At 37.2% G+C, this 18,867-nt stretch overlaps 1 protein-coding gene and 1 pseudogene across 4 annotated transcripts in view; one reads left to right on the top strand and one right to left on the bottom strand.

The window, feature by feature from the left end:
• Positions 1-18,867, top strand: part of AP3S1 (adaptor related protein complex 3 sigma 1 subunit) — a 54,767-nt gene that overhangs the window by 16,819 nt on the left and 19,081 nt on the right. For 2 of the 4 annotated variants that reach the window (XM_023746269.1, XM_006081131.3), the window contains exons 2-3: positions 5,327-5,418; positions 10,096-10,207. The exons of 1 other annotated variant lie outside the window; for it this stretch is intronic. In XM_023746269.1, coding sequence (XP_023602037.1) covers positions 5,327-5,418; positions 10,096-10,207 — 204 coding nt within the window. The remainder of the gene's footprint in view (positions 1-5,326; positions 5,419-10,095; positions 10,208-18,867) is intronic. One more of the 4 variants, XM_023746237.1, reaches the window with a different exon arrangement.
• Positions 13,798-14,823, bottom strand: LOC111825845 (annotated as a pseudogene).

The raw sequence follows: 18,867 nt of genomic DNA, 5'->3' as shown, positions 1-18,867 counted from the left end.
AGAAACATCGATGAGAGAGAAACATCGACCAGCTGCCTCCTGCACCTCTCCTACTGGGGATGTGCCCACAACCTAGGTACATGCCCTTGACCGGAATCGAACCTGAGACCTTTCAGTCCTCAGGCCGATGCTCTATCCACTGAGCCAAACCGGTTTCGGCCCTTTCAACTTTTTAATGAAATATTGAATAGGTACAAAAGAATATTTATATAATAAATATCTGTAAAATGTGATAAGTAGTGCCCTCATTACTATGCGTTCACCACCCTTTTATCAGAAAAATTGCCAATAACTTTGAAGTCTTTCTGTATTTCTCTTTTATTTCATCCTGTTTTCTCTCTATAACTACCATTTTGAATTTTTAAAATAATATTATATTTTTGTTTTGCCACATATTTTTGTCTTTAGACAATTTATTGTTTAGTCTTGCATGTTTTTGAACTAAAAATAGAATGATGGTGTTTATAGTCTTCTGTGACTTAATTTAAAAAAAAAACCAATTCAACATTTCTAAGATCACCATTGGCATTATATCTACTGTAGTCATTAATTTTCATTGCTGTGTAATGTTCCATGCACAAATAAACCACAGTTTATTTATACATTCTACGATTAATGGACGTTTACATTGTAGTTTTCTTACTGTTACAAACAGTGCTGCTATAAGCTTTTATAATTTCTCTAGGACATAACTAGGAGTTGAATAACATTGTCCTAGGGTACTTGCATGTTTAGCTTTACTAGGTACTAGGTAATGCTGATCTGTTTTCGGAAGAGGTCGTACCAATTTACAGTTCTTCTAGTATTGTATAAGTGCTTTGTTGTTATGCATTCTTGACAATACTTGATATTATTAGACATATTCATCAATAGTATGGGTACTTGATGATGTGATTATAGTTTAAATTAGCAGGGGATTCCCCTCACCCCTCTTTCTCTTTTGTTCCTGTGAGAACATGAGCATCTTACATAGTTTATTCTTTATTCTGGTTTCCATTTTTCTTTTTAAATTACATTTATTGGGACATTAGTTAATAGGATCTTATAAGTTTCAAGTGTACATTTTTATGATACATGATCTGTATATTGCACCCTAGCTGGTTAGCTTAGTTGGTCAGAGCATCATCCCAATATGCCAAGGTTGAAGGTTTGATCCCCAGTCAGGGCACATACAAGAACCCATTTTCTGATAACATATAAAGTTGAGTAAGATGGATGGCCTCTTACCTCAATTTGCATTTAGTTAAGCTTACTTAATTAGAAGCTCCAGACTTTGTTCCATTAAAAAATAGATTAGCTATATGAATTATTTATAACTTCTCTATTTCAGTTTACTCATTTATAAAACAGTGGACTTTAACTATTTAATATCTAGTGTCCCTTTTACTAATGTCTATAATTCCCTTGTCTAATATTTTTCTTGTTGGTCTTGAAACGTAGAAATAAGCTAGTTATATTGTAGTGGTAAACTATAAAGCAGGGGTCCTCAAACTTTTTAAACAGGGGCCAGTTCACTGTCCCTCAGACTGTTGTAGGGCCAGACTATAGTTTAAAAAGAAACGAGTCGGCTGCTAGGCAACAGGCAGCGGTGTCAAAAACACCCGGCGGGCCGGATAAATGTTTTCGGCGGGCAGCATGTGGCCCGAGGGCCGTAGTTTGAGGACCCCTGCTAAAGCATTGATTTTTGTTTTGTTTTGTTTTTTTCATAAGAAAATGTTGGGTTCTATTTCTGTGAGATGTGATATGTAAGTTCTTCAAGGAACTATCAGATGAATTTCCCAACAGATATCACTATCTTGCATTTTAAAAATTATTTTTATTGATAATTATTTATTTCTCAATTACATTTGACATAAAATATTGTTAGTTTCAGGTGTACAACATAGTAATTAGACATTTATATAACTTACAAGGTGATCACCACAATAAATCTAGTACCCATCTGACATGATACATAGTTATTACAATATTATTTATTATTATTTTAAATCCTCACCTGAGCTTATGCTTTTTATTGACTGTTTTGTAACTAGCAATTTGTACTTCTGAATCTCTTACCCTTTTTTACCCATTCTTCTAACCTCCCTCCATCTGATAGCCATCAAAATGTTCTCTGTATCTATGAATTTGTTTGTTTCATTTGTTCATTTATTTTGTTTTTTAAATTTCACATATAAGTAAAATCATAAGGTATTTGTCTTTCTGTGGCTGACTTATTTTACTTAGCATAATATGCTCTAGGTCCATCCATGTTGTTGCAGATGTCAAGATTTCATTCATTTTTATGGCTGAGTAATATTTCGTTGTATATATGTACCCTTCCTTTCTTTTTTATACATTCATCTATGGTGGATACTTAAGTTGCTTCTGTATCTTGGCTATTGTAAATAATGCTGCAGTGAACATAAGGATTTTTCTGTCTTTTTGAATTAGTGCTTTGAATTTCTTTGGATAAATACCAAGAAGTGAAATTTCTGGGTTTTTCTTTGTCTCTTGTTATAACCTTTGTTTTAAAGTCTATTTTGTCTGGTATAAGTGTTGCTACCCCAGCTGTTTGTTTGTTTTAATTTCCATTTTTAAAAAATTTATTTTTCCATCTCTTTATTTTCTGTCTCTGTGTGTCTTTCCATCTGAAGTGAGTCTCTTTAGGCAGCGATTGTAAGGGTCTTGGTTACTTATCCACTCAGCTACCCTATGTCTTTTGATTGGAGCATTTACTCCATTTACTTTTAAAGTAATTGTTGGTAGATATGTACTTGTTGACATTTTATTATTCATGATTTTGATCTTTTTTCCTTTCTTCTTAAAGACATCCCTTTAACATTTCTTGTAACACTGGTTTGGTAGTGATGAATTTCTTTAACTTTTTCTTGTTTGGGAAGCTCTTTATCTGTCCTTTGATTCTAAATGATAGCTTTGCTGGGTAGAATAATATTGGTTGTCGTCCCTTGCTTTTCATCACTTTGAATACATTATGCTTATCCTTTCTGGCCTGAAATGTTTCTGTTAAGAAATCAGCTGACAGTCTTATAGTTAGGTAACTATCTGTCTTTCTCTTGCTTCTGTTTAGAGTCTCTCTTTGTCTTTAACCTTTGGCATTTTAGTTATGATGTGTCTTAGTGTGGGCCTCTTTGGGTTCATCTTGTTTAGGACTCTGTGCTTCCTGGGCTTATATGTCTATTTCCTTTGCCAGGCTATGGAAGTTTTCAGTCATTAGTTCTTCAGATAGGTTTTCAATCCCTGGCTCTCTCTCTTCTCCTCCTGGTACTCCTATGATGCCAATGTTGGTGTGCTTTAAGTTGTCCCAGAGGCCCCTGAAACAATACTTGTTTTTTTGCTTTATTTTGTTTTTGGGTTCTTTCTGCTATACTGATTAGGTGTTTTCTCCTGCCTTATCTTCCAAATTGCTGATTCAGTCCTTTGATTCATCTAATATACTGTTGATTTTCTCTAATGTTTTCTTCATTTCAGTTATTGTATTATTCATTTCTGACTGTTCTTTTTTATCTTTTCTTTCTCCATTTTTATGTTTCCTGTCTTTGTTGATCTCACTGAGATAATTGAGCATACTTATAACCAGTGTTTTGAACTCTGCATCTGGTAGATTGTTTATCTCCATTTTGTTTAGTTCTATTTCTGGAGTTGTGTTCTGTTCTTTCATTTGGGACATGTTTCTTTATTCCCCTGTGTTTGTTTCTGTGTATTAGGTAGAGCTGCCATGTTTCTTGGTCTTGATAGAGTGGCCTTATGGACTAAGTGTCATGAGGGGCCCAGTGAGCCAGTCGTGTAGGTTGTGTGTCACTCCTGTTGTAGTTGAGCCTTGATTACTGTTGGCACATCAATGGGAGAGATTGACCCTCAGGCTGATTGGTTGTGAGGACTGGCTCTGACCACAGTGGAGGAGCTGTTGTGCAGAGTTGGCCCTACAGAGCAGGATTTGCTTTAGGATTCTGACGCCTGCAAAGTCTGCACTTCGAGTGTATCCCAACCTTTAAAGTTGTTGGGAGGGACTCTGGTGCAGGCCAAAGTTAGCTGTTGCCTTTGCCCTATCTGGGCTACTTGCTATGAGCTGCAAAGTGATCTACAGATAGTTGCCCCTTGACTGGGTTTGGAGGTGCCTGGGAGAGGCTAAGGTGACTGAGGCTGGCTACCACTGTTGTCAGGCTTATTCTGACGCCTGCAAAGTCTGCACTTCGAGTGTATCCCAACCTTTAAAGTTGTTGGGAGGGACTCTGGTGCAGGCCAAAGTTAGCTGTTGCCTTTGCCCTATCTGGGCTACTTGCTATGAGCTGCAAAGTGATCTACAGATAGTTGCCCCTTGACTGGGTTTGGAGGTGCCTGGGAGAGGCTAAGGTGACTGAGGCTGGCTACCACTGTTGTCAGGCTTGGGGCTGCTTTGCAAGAGAAACAGGGCACAGTAAGGACAGATGCTGCTTCTTTGGATTTGTAAACCTTTAAGAGATTTTGGGAAAGTCTGAAGCATGAGCCAAAGACAGGCTGTTTGTATGGAAAAGCCACTGGAAGCAGCTTGGGTGTACTTGCAAGTTGGGTGAGGTGGGGTCTCAGGGAATCACCAGGGTTGGGTTAACTCTGTTAGCTAGGTGGATGGAGGCTCAGATGCAGCACCCACCTGCGAGTGCAGGCTGGGTTGAGGGAGGGATCAACAAAGGAACAGTGTTCTCTGCCAGCACTTCTGTCTGGGCAAAAGCTGCCCCTCCAGCCCTCATTCTGAAGCCAGATAAATCAGTCTGCTCCGTATGTCCCTGGAACCTTTTGAGCTGCCTCCCCACAGCGAGTAAATCTGTCAGCAAGTAAGTCTGTGTGCCAGCCCTTTAAGACAAATGCTTGGAACTCCAGCAACCCTCCATCTCACTCAGTTACAATCCCTCTGGTTTTTATAGTCAGAAGTTATGGGGACTTCTCTTCCCAACCCTGGAATCCTGGTCTGGGGAGCCTAGTGTGGGGCTGGGACCCCTCACTTCTCAGGTGGCACCTAAGCAGCCAAGATATCCCTCTCGATTTTTAGCCACCACATGTTGGTGTGGGACCAGCCCATTTGGCATCTTCACCCCCCACCCCCTTGACTCCATGTGGCTTCTTCAGTATATCCTTAGTTATGGCACTTCAGTATATCCTTAGCTAGTCTTCAGAAGGTTCTCAATGATGGTTTTCCTATAGTTTCTTTGTAATTTTGATGTGGTCGTGGGAGGAGATGAACACAGCGTTTACTACTCCACCATCTTAACCAGAAACCTATTTTTAAACATTTTAAATGCTGTTAAACCTACAAATCCAATCCTAACATATATGAATTATTCTTTCTCAGAGTGAAGATACACAACAGCAAATCATCAGGGAGACATTCCATTTGGTATCTAAGAGAGATGAAAATGTTTGTAATTTCTTAGAAGGAGGATTGTAAGTAAAGCATTTCATAGACAATTCTAATCTTTGTATGTTTAGAATATATACTGTTTAATCTGTTTATGGTAAAAGTTTTTTAATTTTAATTAATTTGATCAGGTGAATTAATTGCCACCTATGTTAGCTATAAATCTAACTTAAAGAATTTTTTAGCCTGACTGGCATGGCTCAGTGATTGAGCGTCAACCTATGAACCAGGAGATCACGGTTGAATTCCCGGTCAGGGCACTTGCCTGGTTTGCAGGCTTAGTCCCCCATGTGGGGTATGCAGGAGGCAGCCGGTCAATGATTCTCTCTCATCATTGATGTTTCTATCTCTCTCTTTTTCTCTGAAATCAATAAAAATATACTTAAAAAAATTTTTTAAAGATATACAATCTTGTTTGTTCTTTTTAAGAATTTTATAAAAGTACTAGTAGCCCTGCACATGAATCCATGTGCTAGTAGCTTGCTGCCGCCCTCCAGTAGCTCTCTGCTCGCTGCCCCGCCCTCCTGTAGCTTCCCCCGCCCCCCTCATAACTTGCTGCCCTGCCCCCTCCTGTAGCTCTCCACCCGCTGCCCCGCCCTCCTGTTGCTCCCTCCACCCCCTCGCCCCTCCCCTCATAGCTTTCTGCCCTGCCCCCTCCTGTAGCTCTCTGCCCGCTTGTATCTCGCTGCCCCACCCTCCTGTGATCCCTGATCTGGTACTTATAAGGTCGGTCGTTAACGCTTCACGGTGTAACAACCATTTCCATATTACATCTTTATTATATAGGATTTTATATAAGGCAATATATGTATATGGTAAAAATTTGAACATTATAAGGAAGTATAAAATGTAAAATGTAAATTAGAGTCTCTCCGAATTTTAGTCCTCCTTCCCAATTTCTTGTGTGTCATTCTAGAAAATTAATTTTGCATTGACTAACATATAAAAGTGTGATCTTAAGATCAAACTATGTATGCTAGTTTGCATATTTCTTGTTTTCACTTAGTAATTTGAAAAGCTTTGCCTTATAAACATATCTAGAGCAACTTCATTCTTTGTAATGACTACAGGCTATTCCTTAGAGCAGCGGTTCTCAACCTGTGGGTCACTATCCCTTTGGGGGTCGAACTACCCTTTCACAGGGGTTGCCTAAGACCATCGGAAAACACATATATAATTACATATTGTTTTTGTGATTAATCACTGTGCTTTAATTATGTTCAATTTGTAACAATGAAATTGGGGGTCACCACAACATGAGGAACTGTATTAAAGGGTCGCGGCATTAGGAAGGTTGAGAACCACTGCCTTAGAGTGAATAGATCTGTTCATTAAATTTTAGATTACATACTTTATTTTATTATTACAAACAAGACTGAAGTCTGCTTTTTAAATCTGTGTCTATGTGTATATGTATAGGCATTTCTGTATATAGATTAGAATTCAGCTAATATATTTTTCTATTTTAAATAAAAAACTAAGAATTACTTATACTTTGTAGTGTTACATGTCACACATACTGCAACAAAAATAACTTTAAAAAATAAAATTACTTATAATTAACTTGCCAACTATTATAAATACTTTTAAATTAATGGGGTTCATGAAAATAATGTGCTCTCAAATAGTTTTATAAATGTTCCCCCATGTTTATATCATTGATTTTTTTAAAAATATATTTTATTGATTTTTTACAGAGAGGAAGTGAGAGGGATAGAGAGTTAGAAACATCAATGAGAGAGAAACATTGATCAGCTGCCTCCTGCACACCCCCTACTGGGGTTGTGCCCGCAACCAAGGTACATGCCCTGGACCGGAATTGAACCTGGGACCCTTCAGTCTGCAGGCCTCGCTTTTCCACTGAGCCAAACTGGTTAGGGCTATAATTGATTTCTTAATAAGATTAAGAAATTTCCTCATTGACAATTCAAAAACTGAACTTTAACGAGTCCCACTGTAAATAATCACAGGTTTAGTCAAAGAAGCCTACACTTTAGTATTTTAAGGTATATAATGCATATTATGAAAAATAGGATAATAGAGAAGTCATTCTTATCTGAACATAATTACTTTTTACCATGTAGAAAGTTTTATTTCATAAAAGGTTATATCATGCTGCACTTAAATTGATAAATATTTGTAAATTTTGCTATTAACTTATGGCTGTTAATTTAATAGTTGAGACAGGTATACCTGGTTTCTGTTTTTATATTTTAATTGTATTTTTTTATTTCTCTTACACCTTTATAATTTAATGTCTTTGCCATCACTATTACTTTCTGTCATATCAGTCTCTTAATCTCTTATCCCATAAGAAACTAAAACCCACCATAGTGCACTGCATATGATAGACGTGCAGAAACTTGATTGATCTAATCAGGCACTGTTTCAACTATAAATTATGGCTTGACTTTGTGATTATTCTTTTCCAACCTTATAAAAAGTAGATAGCAAATATTGCATCAGAGATGCGAATACACATCTGGTTTAGTCCTAGTTTTGTCACTAACACGCTGGCTTTTTTGGTCAGGTAACTTAAAATCTTCTATCGCAGTTTTTATCTGGTATTTGGACTAAGAAGATTTCTAAAATTCTGTGGTTTTATATGGTGTATTGCATTCCATATAAGAATTTGTATCAGTATTTATCTGTATTGTACTGTAGTTTAAAGATGAAATTATATTTTTAAAGATAAATATATACTTGCCATATTAATATCTTTGCTTTCTTTTAATAACATTCATAGCCATTTTTAACAACATTAATAGCCATTTAATAACACCAAAAGTTTGGTCTTTTCTTAAAAACAGCCAAACAGAAGTTTAAGACAACTGCTAAATTGCTGATTTCTGATGAAGCAAAACCTGCTGCTTGTGCTCTTTTTGTGTCTTTCGTGGAACAATTGCAATAATCTACACTAATAAAAGAGAAAGATGCAAATTGCTGTACCTTTGCGACGCCCACCAGCCAATCAGGAGTGAGTATGCAAATTAACCCAACAAAGATGGCAGGTTAATTTGCATATGCAGGCACTGAGCGGCTGGGGGCGGGGCAGGACGCTTGCGCCATGGCAACAACGCAGGCTTTCCACATCACCCCAGCCACTCCTGGCCTCTGGGCAGCGGGGGAAGGCAGAAAGGCAGCTTTGGGCCGGAACCAAGGCAGAAAGGCCGCTCCGGCCAGAGTGAAGGTGGTACCAGCAGCCAGGGGAAGGAAGGCCTATTCTTGCATGAATCTTCATGCATCGGGCCTCTAGTAACCTATAAAAATAATGTCAGAGAATCTTTAAAGTATACATATTTTCTAATTGAATCTTTTCTATAAACATCTAGCATAGTTAAAAAATTTTTGTCAAAAATTATTCCTCCTTTTGCTATTAGAGAACAAAAGATAAATTGATTCTATAGAACTTATAAATTCAGTATTACTTTTTAAATTTATTTACCCATTTTATTTTATTTTTTTGTTAATCCTCATCCCAAGGATATTTTTTCATTGAATTTTTAGAGAGAGTGGAAGGGAGGGGGAGAGACAGAGAGAGAGAAACATCGATGTGGGAGAGTCACATCCATTGGTTGCCTGACCGGGACCAGGGATCGAGCCTGCAACTGAGGTATGTGCCCTTGACCAAAATTGAACCCACCACTCTTCAGTCCATGGGCTGATGCTCTATCCACTGAGCCAAACTGGCTAGGGTTTCAGTGTTATTTTACTGAGTAATATATACCATTTTCCCTTTTTTGAGTGTTCGGTTAGCTTTTATGTTAGTGTTAGAGGGTCTTTTGAGAAGATGAACAAACTAATTATTGTAAACTTAACTATGATAGTTAAACTGTACTTAGAAAAATGTAAGATGTTTGGAAAGATTATTTATAAAATGCTGTAATTCTAACAAATATAAGTAAAAACATTGGATGAAAGAATTGAATATCTCTTAGCTCAATTTTTGTTGTTTTGCATTTATATTTCAAAACAAAATGTGTTTTTGGAGATTTTGTTGGGAAATCTGTCCAACTTAAGAAGAAATGTCATTCTTTTTTTTTCTCCCCTCATTTCTAATCAGTCTTAAGCTTGTGACTTATGTAATTAAATTTAGTAAGCACTTTCAAATGTCCTGTCATCTGATTTCTGCCCTCTTTCTGACCTCATTGCTTACTAATCTTTCTTTGTCTATAGACCGCCTTTCTCTTCCCTGAACATCCATACTTTGTTCTTGTTGAAATGGCCTTTTTATTAGTTGTTACTCTGCCTGAAATGCTCTTCTCTAAATTCTGTCATTGCTGCCTCATTATTATTAGATCTTGGCCTAAATATCACTCTTAACATCTAATCTGAAGTAATGAACCCATCAATATGGTATCATCTTATTTTGATTCTCTATGTAGTGCTTTCCACTCTGATAATGTTTGTTTATTGCTCCTTATCCACTATCCGTGTCTGACACACAGTATATACTCAGTAGATAGTTTAATGAGTGAATGAATTAAAATGAAGCAGCAACATCTTTTACTTGACATTTTTTAAGAAAACAACCACCTTAATTTACTCAGTCTCTGATACAAGATCACTTGAATGCTATGCCAGTAAATGTTACCTTTTATTTTATAAAATGTTTTAAAGTAAATTATCAGTTTGCTTGAGCTAATGAAAATGTTTTTCATTTTGTTCTTATAATTTTCCAATTGTTTTGTTTTGTCATTTAGATTAATTGGAGGATCTGACAACAAACTAATTTATAGACATTATGCAACGTTATATTTTGTCTTCTGTGTGGATTCTTCAGAAAGTGAACTTGGCATTTTAGATCTAATTCAAGTAAGTTAACATTTGCCTCTATTTAAATAACAATTTTGCCATTTACATTTAAAAAAATGTGTATGTTACAAATTTTCTAAAATGATGTTTTGTTTAGTAAGAAATGAAGCATTCTATAGTAGTATTGGGTGGGTAAAAGAGGGAGGAAGGATGTAAAAACACGTAGACTAACTTAATCTGATTAAGACTAATCACAACTAATTTCATCACGCTCCTTTTTTCTTGTTCATGTAAGTCACCATAAGAAGCCCAAGAGTCATGAATCTCTTACCATGTGTATCCAGATTTGACCCCAAAACCCACTCCTCTCTGTCTCCTGAAAATCTTTCATAATGTCCCTGGAGCTCAAGGTCAGTCATCAGGAAATTTCTCTTTATCTTCAACCTCTTCTGTAACATTGCCTCTCATGCTTTCTTTATAACATTGATCCTGGAGGTCTTCCCTTGCTTCTCTTCTCATTGCTTTTTCCAGATCATTATCTCTTCTAAAACATCTCCAAACTTTATCTCATGTTATTAAACTATACCACCTTCTACCCATCCTGTTGCAGTAATCTTTTATTCCCACCTTCCATTCATTGGAGATTCTATGAAAAACTTTCAAGGGTCTGAGATTTTATCGTACTTGCAAGCTAATAAGTTAACTATCACAGTTTCATGGACGTTGGCAGAAGAGGAGAGATTTCTGGGCCAGAAACAAAGGACTTTATTACTAGCAGCAAAAGCAGTAGCCAAAGTAAAAGCATTTGCTTACACTGGGTCCTCAAGTCCCAGTTTCCAAAGTGTGACTTGAAAAGGGCCATGTGATACCTGCATACACAGTAGATTGAATGATAGCAGAGGAACCACAACCTTAGGGAACTTGAATCTTTGATAGTGGACACTAAGCATGTCTGCCCTTGAAGTGGAGGAAGATAATATTTTCTAAGAGTAAACCTACCCTTTGATTTGGAGAGAGACATTCTCCATTTTCTAAGGCTGTTTGCTACACAAGCTTGCTTGAAAAGATAGTCCACAATAAAGACAGTCAGTAACTCTGCTCACATTATGTACAGAAATGAAGAATTATTCACTGCCTTCACTTCAATACTGCTTGTGATTTCAGTGTTCATGTGGATAATTCTTTCAGTACACTGGTGTCTTCAAACATTGGAATTCCTCTTCTCCAGTAAATTTTGCCCTTTACCCTACCTCACTACTTACTTCTTGATCTTGTCTTTATTCAAACCTCAATTCCTCCATCATTTCAACTTCACAGTTTGCACTCTCTGCCACCTCTTACCTTTCATATCACAATTTCTATTACTCCTACAAATCTTTGAGCCTATTGGGATCTTAAGTCTTTTAAACCTGTTTTATTTTCACTGTTCCCGATCCTTCTGATGTCTGACTTTCCTTACCCAGCTTAAATTCTTAGTCATCATGATAATCATAGCCTTGTATATAGTGCTCAATTTTTTCCTTGTACCTATACGTTTCAACATACAAAGAGGGGGAAAAAACATAACCATACTTACTGTGGCTTTACTTTCAATTCATAATCCCTAATCTCCAAGAGTCCTTAATGCTACTCAGTCCATTCACTGGTCCATACTCTAGGCAACTACTGATACACTCTCCTTTCTCCTTAAACCTCTAGCACTTCTAGCACCTCTACTTTCTAGTTCACTGAGGAAATTGAAGCAATCAGAGGAGAACATCTGTGTCCATGTGCTCTGTTCTCTCTTCTATGAGAGGTGAACTCACTGTACTCCTAGCTAAGGCCAATTCACCCACTTATATACTAGTTTTCTCCTCGTTGCTATAGCAATTCTCCCTCTTTCTTCTGTGTCATTTCCCCTCTCTTTTAATTATTTCTTGATCTATGATTTTTTAAAATTATCTTAAGCCTTATGATCACAAAATTCACAATTTTGTGTTGATAATCTATTCTCTACTTTAATCCTTCTAGTAAGTTGACAACAGCACCATTACCAATCACAAATATATACAGTAATTCTATAGTTGTTTTTGAATAACTGGTTCAAGACAATCCTGAATTATAACTTAGCAAACTTTGCTTATGAATTCTTTAAGTCAGACTACTATATATTGTCATGTTGAAAATTTTTTATGTTAATCCTCACCCGAGGGTATTTTTCCATTGACTTTTTTTTTTTTTTTTTTTTTTTTTTTTAGAGACAGTGGAAGGGAGGGGGAGAGACAGAGAGAAAGAAACATCTATGTCAGCGGTTCTCAACCTGTGGGTCTCGACCCCTTTGGGGGTCAAACGACCCTTTCACAGGGGTCACCTAAGACCATCGGAAAACACATATATAATTACATATTGTTTTTGTGATTAATCACTATGCTTTAATTATGTTTAATTTGTAACAATGAAAATACATCCTGCATATCAGATATTTACATTACGATTCATAACAGTAGCAAAATTACAGCTATGAAGTAGCAACGAAAATAATTTTATGGTTGGGGGTCACCACAACATGAGGAACTGTATTAAAGGTTTGCAGCATTATGCCTAGCTGGTTTGGCTCAGTGGATAGAGCGTCAGCCTGGGGACTGAAGGGTCCCAGGTTCGATTCCGGTCAAGGGCATGTACCTTGGTTGTGGGCACATCCCCGGTAGGGGATGTGCAGGAGGCAGCTGATCGATGCTTCTCTCTCATCAATGTTTCTAACTCTCTATCCCTCTCCCTTCCTCTCTGTAAAAAATCAATAAATATATTAAAAAAAAAAAAAAGGTTCGCAGCATTAGGAAGGTTGAGAACCACTGATCTATGTGAAAGAGACACATCGATTGGTTGCCTCCTGTACACGCCCTCCCCAAGCGGAGGATCAAGCCTGGAACTGAGGTACATGCCCTTGACTGGATTTGGACCAGGGACCCTTCAATCTGAGGGCTGACACTCTTTCCACTGAGCCAAACTGACTAGGGCTCATGCTGAATTTTAAAAGCATCTGACCCTAGAGATCATCTATAAAATGTGAGAAGTGTTAAGTGTTCTTTATTTGATATTATACATAAATCACACTGAAATGCCTTTTATTAAATAAAAGGCAACTCTTTAGATAAAGGCAACAGTTTCGGTAGGGAATTTTAATTGAATTGGCATAGTTAGGACCAAAATGATAAAATGGACACTGCTAGCATATCTTGCTAATGAGCACAACTTGAAATACAAGCAAGTCTTGCTGGTCTAAGAAATAGAAAAGGGATTTCCTCAGTATTTAAACATATTAATACACCAGTTGTATAAATCTAAGTATAAAACCAATCCCCTACAGGGTTTTTGATGGCATCTACCATCTCTCTGAAAAGTTAAACATTATGAATCAAGGCCAATCATATTTTTAGAAGGGGAAAACAATGATAGCACTTGCTGAACCAAAATTACCATCAAGTTTCAAAATGCTGATTATATTAATTTAACCACATGCCAATCTTATTTAAATCAGAACTGCCCAAAAGAAATGTTTTACCAGCTGTTCATGATCTGATTTCTGATGTATGAGATCAATTTAAATATGGTACAAATAAAAAATTTCATAAGACGTTGCTTGTAATAAGGCAGTAGCCACCTATTACTCATTAGTAGCTTTTTTTGAGATAAGCTACCAAGTCTGCCCTTTCTGCACTCCTCTTAATGCCAGTGAAGATCATTTTTTGTTCCAGGGATATACTTCTTGGGATTTTCCAAATACTCCGTCACTCCCCAGGTGATGCCTTTGTTCTTATTGGCAGAAAATTTAGGGATCCGACCTTTCTTTCACCCAAATAGACCATGGAGATTTGGCCCAGTCTTGTGCTTGCCTCCCTTTCCCATAGTATGGCACCAGGCACACTTTTGAACAAAAATCTTCTTGCCCTTCTCAACATCATTCATTTTTAAATTGCTCTTTGGTCGCATGTTACACAGAGGTTCCCACTCACCAAGCCAGACGTCCTGCTTTCTAAGTCCAAGGACATGCCCCATCTGCGCCTACGTATCCATATTGGTGCAACTGAACTTGCTCCCATTTTCCTCTATTTTTAGATCATTCCCACTAGCCCATAATATTTTCTCCCATCTTAAAAAAAAAAAGACCTCTCTCTACTTCCTTCTCCAGACACTGCCTCATTTCTCCCCCCACCCCTTACAGCGAAAACACTTTTAAGACGTCTGTATAAAATCTCAATTTTTCCTTTTTGTCTGGAACACACTTTAATCAGGTTTTCAGCTCTATAGTTGCTGATCAGTTTCATCAGTCCTTTATTTGATTAAGATTGTTGATCACTCTCTTCTTCATGAAATTTTTCTTCGCTTGGCTTATAGGACACCTTACTTGCCTGGTTTTCATCCTACTTCTGTAGTTGCTTTATTTTGGTTTTATGCCTCTCCCATCTCTTTGGCAAATCCTGTTGGATATACAGAATATAACCACTTATTACACTCTGCTTTGCCACTACATTGATCCAAGCCACCACTAGCTCTTGCTGGATTATAACAGTAGTTTCCTGACTGGTCTTTCTGCTTCCACTGTCTTTTCCCTTTGGTCTTATCTCAGTAAAACAGCCAAAGTGATACTATTGAAATATGTCACATCTTACACTCTTCCATTCTGAATTCTTCAATGGCTTTTCTTCTCACTCAGAGTAAAGGGAAAGCCAAATTCCTTACAAATGACCCATGAGGCCCCACATAATTTGACTCCCCTCCCCATACCCTAATTATCTTACTTCGTCTTCTACTCCTTTTCCTTTTTCTCTACCCACACTGACCTCCTTGCTGTTCCTCAAACATACTGTCATGCTTCTACATCAGAGCATTTGTGCTTGCTAATCTTTCTACCTAGATTGTTCTTCCTTTTGATATTTCCATGGTTGGCTCCATTCTTTCAGGTCTTGACCCAGATGTTACCTTCTCAATATGTATTCCGTAGCCCTTTTCTTTCATATTTTCTAACCCCTTTTCTGCTGTATTATTTTCCTTAGTACCTACCACTATTTAGTATACCATATATTTGACTGACTTTATCTTGTTTATTGTCATTTATCCTTACAAGAATATAAGCTCTGTGATGGTCAGGATTTTTGTTTATTTTGTTCACTTATTTATCCCTAGTGTGTACAAAGGTCCAGGCACGTAGTAGATCCTCAATAGGTAATTGTTGAATGAATGCATGTAGTATTGAATGCTTAATATTTACCATTTTTTATAAAATAAGTGACAGCAAAACCCAAAGGTTAATTAGGAGAAGAGTTAGTTAGAAAGATAAAATATAGTGGTTGCTATGTAACGTATTAACTAACAGTAAAAAAATGTAGTTGCTATAAATAATTTTACTGAGTTAAGATTATCATGAGGGAATGCTCATGAGGGAATGCTCATGCATGAGTCAGTCACTTTAAAAACATTGAGTGAACAAAGATGGAAAGAAGTAGCTTATTGTTTCTGCTTCTTTCATGAAACAGCTATTCAGAACTTATTTAGAACTGATTTTCTTGCTTTGTCCAACCTCTAGTTTTGAGAAAGGCAAGTGATATGTAAAAAGTAAGTGTGGAAAATTATAAACCAAGAGAGTTTAGGTCAAAATCTCTTGGTTTTGCATGTTATTTAGAAAGCGGATCGAGAAAACTTATTAAACATTAACATATAATTACTAAATATATGTTTAATTTTGGTATTTTGAATATTAAAAATGACCATTCAAATGATCGTGGACACATTTTTATGCAAAGATTTCATGCTTCTAAGACATGCATGCTGTCCCAGATTTGACTTTATATCTTATATAAAATCTGAGAAAGGCATTGAATTGAATTAAAATTGAATAATCAGCTTCTGTTTTCTCTTGTTCCTTTTTTAATTCTTTATAAGTTGGGAAAAAAGTAACCTTATTTTGTATCTGATGTGTACTATTTTAGTGTGGTATTGACTGCCAAATAAGCAAATTTCAGAGTTGATAGCTAGCTTTTTTTAGAGTCCTTTCTATTGTAGCATATCTTCATTGGGAATGTTAAAATATTTACAGAGTGAGAATAGAAGCTCATTAAATATTAATGTTGGTTATATGAGTTATTTATAAGCAGTCATATTGTCCTCAATTAATTTGTTATGCCAAACTAATGGAGGCATAAAAATTCACTAGGTGATTTCAAATTCTGTAATTGTTTTCTGGACCCCATGTAGCAATTAAATCACCATCAGTCTTGTTCAGTTGTAGTTTAGAAATAATTGATAACTAACAGCTAAACTTTTCTATAGATATAGAAAGATAAGTTTTGGCTATGTTAGAATAAACATACAAACTAGAGCTCCATGTATAGCATTTGTTATTACTATGGTACCAAGTGTGTTAGACTAGCTTTTGTGAAATTATTTTAGTTACTGGAGGAGGGGGTCCCTCAGCCCAGCCTGTCCCCTCTCACAGTCCAGGAGCCCTCAGGGGCAGGAGGCGACCTGGCGATCAAGGGAAGGCGACGCCCCCATCACACCTCTGCTGCAGCCGCCATCTGAGGCTTGCCTGCGCCTTGGGCCGGCCCTGAGCGGCTGGGGGGCTGAGGGGACTGGGGGACTCCAGAGGCAGGGTGCCGGCAGGGCTGAGGGGACTGGGTTCCGCCATCTTGTGGCTGTGGGCACTGCCATCTTTGAGGGCGTGGCAGTCAATTAGCATATTCCCTCCTTATTGGCTGTGGGCGCCACCATCTTTGAGGGCATGGCAGTCAATTAGCATATTTCCTCCTTATTGGCTGTGGGTGCTGTCATCTTTGAGGGCGGGGAAGTCAATTAGCATAGCCCCTCCTTATTGTCTGTGGGTGTCGCCATCTTTGAGGGCGGGGTAGTCAATTAGCATATTCTCTCCTTATTGGCTGTGGGCACCACCATCTTTGTGATGGTGTGAGGGTCAATTAGCATAGTCCCTCTTTATTAGATAGGATGGCTGCTAATACTAATTTAGTATGAAATTGAGCATATCAGTTAATCTTTATAGACCTTGACTTTTTTTATCTGTAAACTATGCCTGCTTCAATTTGCTGTCTATAGACCTCATGAGATTGTCTGAAAGATCAGTGAATAAAAGCAAGCTAATAGTGGTTAAAGTCATTCAGACTCCACTTTGTACTGTTATATAACTTCGGACAAGTTGTTTAACCTCTTTGATCATATTTTTTTTCTTTTTTTTTTTTTTTTGCAAAATGGGGGTAATGATAATACCAACTCATAGAATAAGTACAGGTATTAAAAAAGATATTGTATCCCTGGCTGCTGTGGCTCAGTTGGTAGGAGTGTCATCCTGTACATTGAATCTCAGGTTCGATTCCCAGTCAGGGCACATATCTAGGTTGTGGATTCAATCCCTGGCTCTAGTTGGTATGCGTGCAGGAGGCAAGTGTTCAGTGTTTCTCACATCGATGTTTCTTTCTCCTTTTCTCTCTCTCTGTCTCTGTCTCCTTTCTCTAAAAATCAAAGAACATGTCTTCAGGTGATGATTTAAAAAATGATATTGTACATGAAGCTCGTGGAAAAATTATGTCAGTCATTTTTAGCTAACATCATTAAAGCATATATTTTTAAGGAAGTCATATGAAGTGTTATTTTATTAGTATACAAATTGAATCAGATAAGAAGTCCTTTTATCTTTTTCACTTTTATAAGAATTTGTGAATCTTTTTATTCTATATATGTGTGTGATGGCTTTGGATAAATTCTACGTGATGATAGAGATATGATAAGAAATAGAAAAAAAAAGAAATAGACTTAGTTTGTAAGCCAAGAATACTTAGGTGAAGAAAGATCACCTAATCTTCCCAGTATCGCGTAGGAAATTGTGCTGAGGTAGGTGCTACCTAACATAGAATGGTGTGCCAATGGAGGCCTTGCCCCACCCCACCCCACATTATTATTCTGTAGGCTTGAAAGCACCCTTATCAATGAGGTGACACATATACACTACTTAAGCTTTAGGTTGTATAGGTTCAGTTGCCACCTGTTTTTAAGTGTAATCTGGGAAACTCAGCTGACTAGCTTGTGGGAGGTTGCAGCTTTCTTATTGGGCGGTTGTGGGATGGGGGTGTGGATATAACCCTGATCCCATGGGAAGGTGAGTTCTGGTGCAGTTCCTCCTGCTGGCGAAAGAGGGAGCACTGGCCCAGTTGGTTTATTTTCCAGGTAATCCAGAATGAGTGCCCAAGATCATTTTAGGAAAATTCTGCTTGCTACACTATACTATATTTCCAGAGTATTAAAAATTTTCATTTTCAGTAAGATTTGTTTTATATATATATATATATATATATATCTCCAAACAATATTTCTGTAAACAATTGAATTAGAGACTGTTAGACTGATTCAGCATTTCTAAGATATTTTTTCTTATTTTTTTCTTGTTGAGAAGTCTAATTTTCAATAATTAGAAATGTAAAATTTACTTTTCTGTTATTTGCATTGCTACTTCTTCATGATAAATCCTGGAATCAAATTGATGATACTTACTATTGGAGTTTACATGTTTTGTTGACATCTCAACAGTTCTCTTGGGAGGCGTCATAGTGTGAAATTGGTGTTTGGAGTCATATGGTATGGATTTGACTGTTGGTTCTGTCATCTAACAGTTATATGACTTTGAGCAAATTACTTAACCTCATCCATCCTGAATATTCTTATCTGTAGGGGCTGAT

This window comes from Myotis lucifugus, unplaced genomic scaffold (genome assembly GCF_000147115.1).
Source record: "Myotis lucifugus unplaced genomic scaffold, Myoluc2.0 scaffold_0, whole genome shotgun sequence".
NCBI lineage: Eukaryota > Metazoa > Chordata > Mammalia > Chiroptera > Vespertilionidae > Myotis > Myotis lucifugus.
Note: the sequence above shows the minus strand (reverse complement) of the source record. Positions and strands in the feature narration are given on the sequence as shown.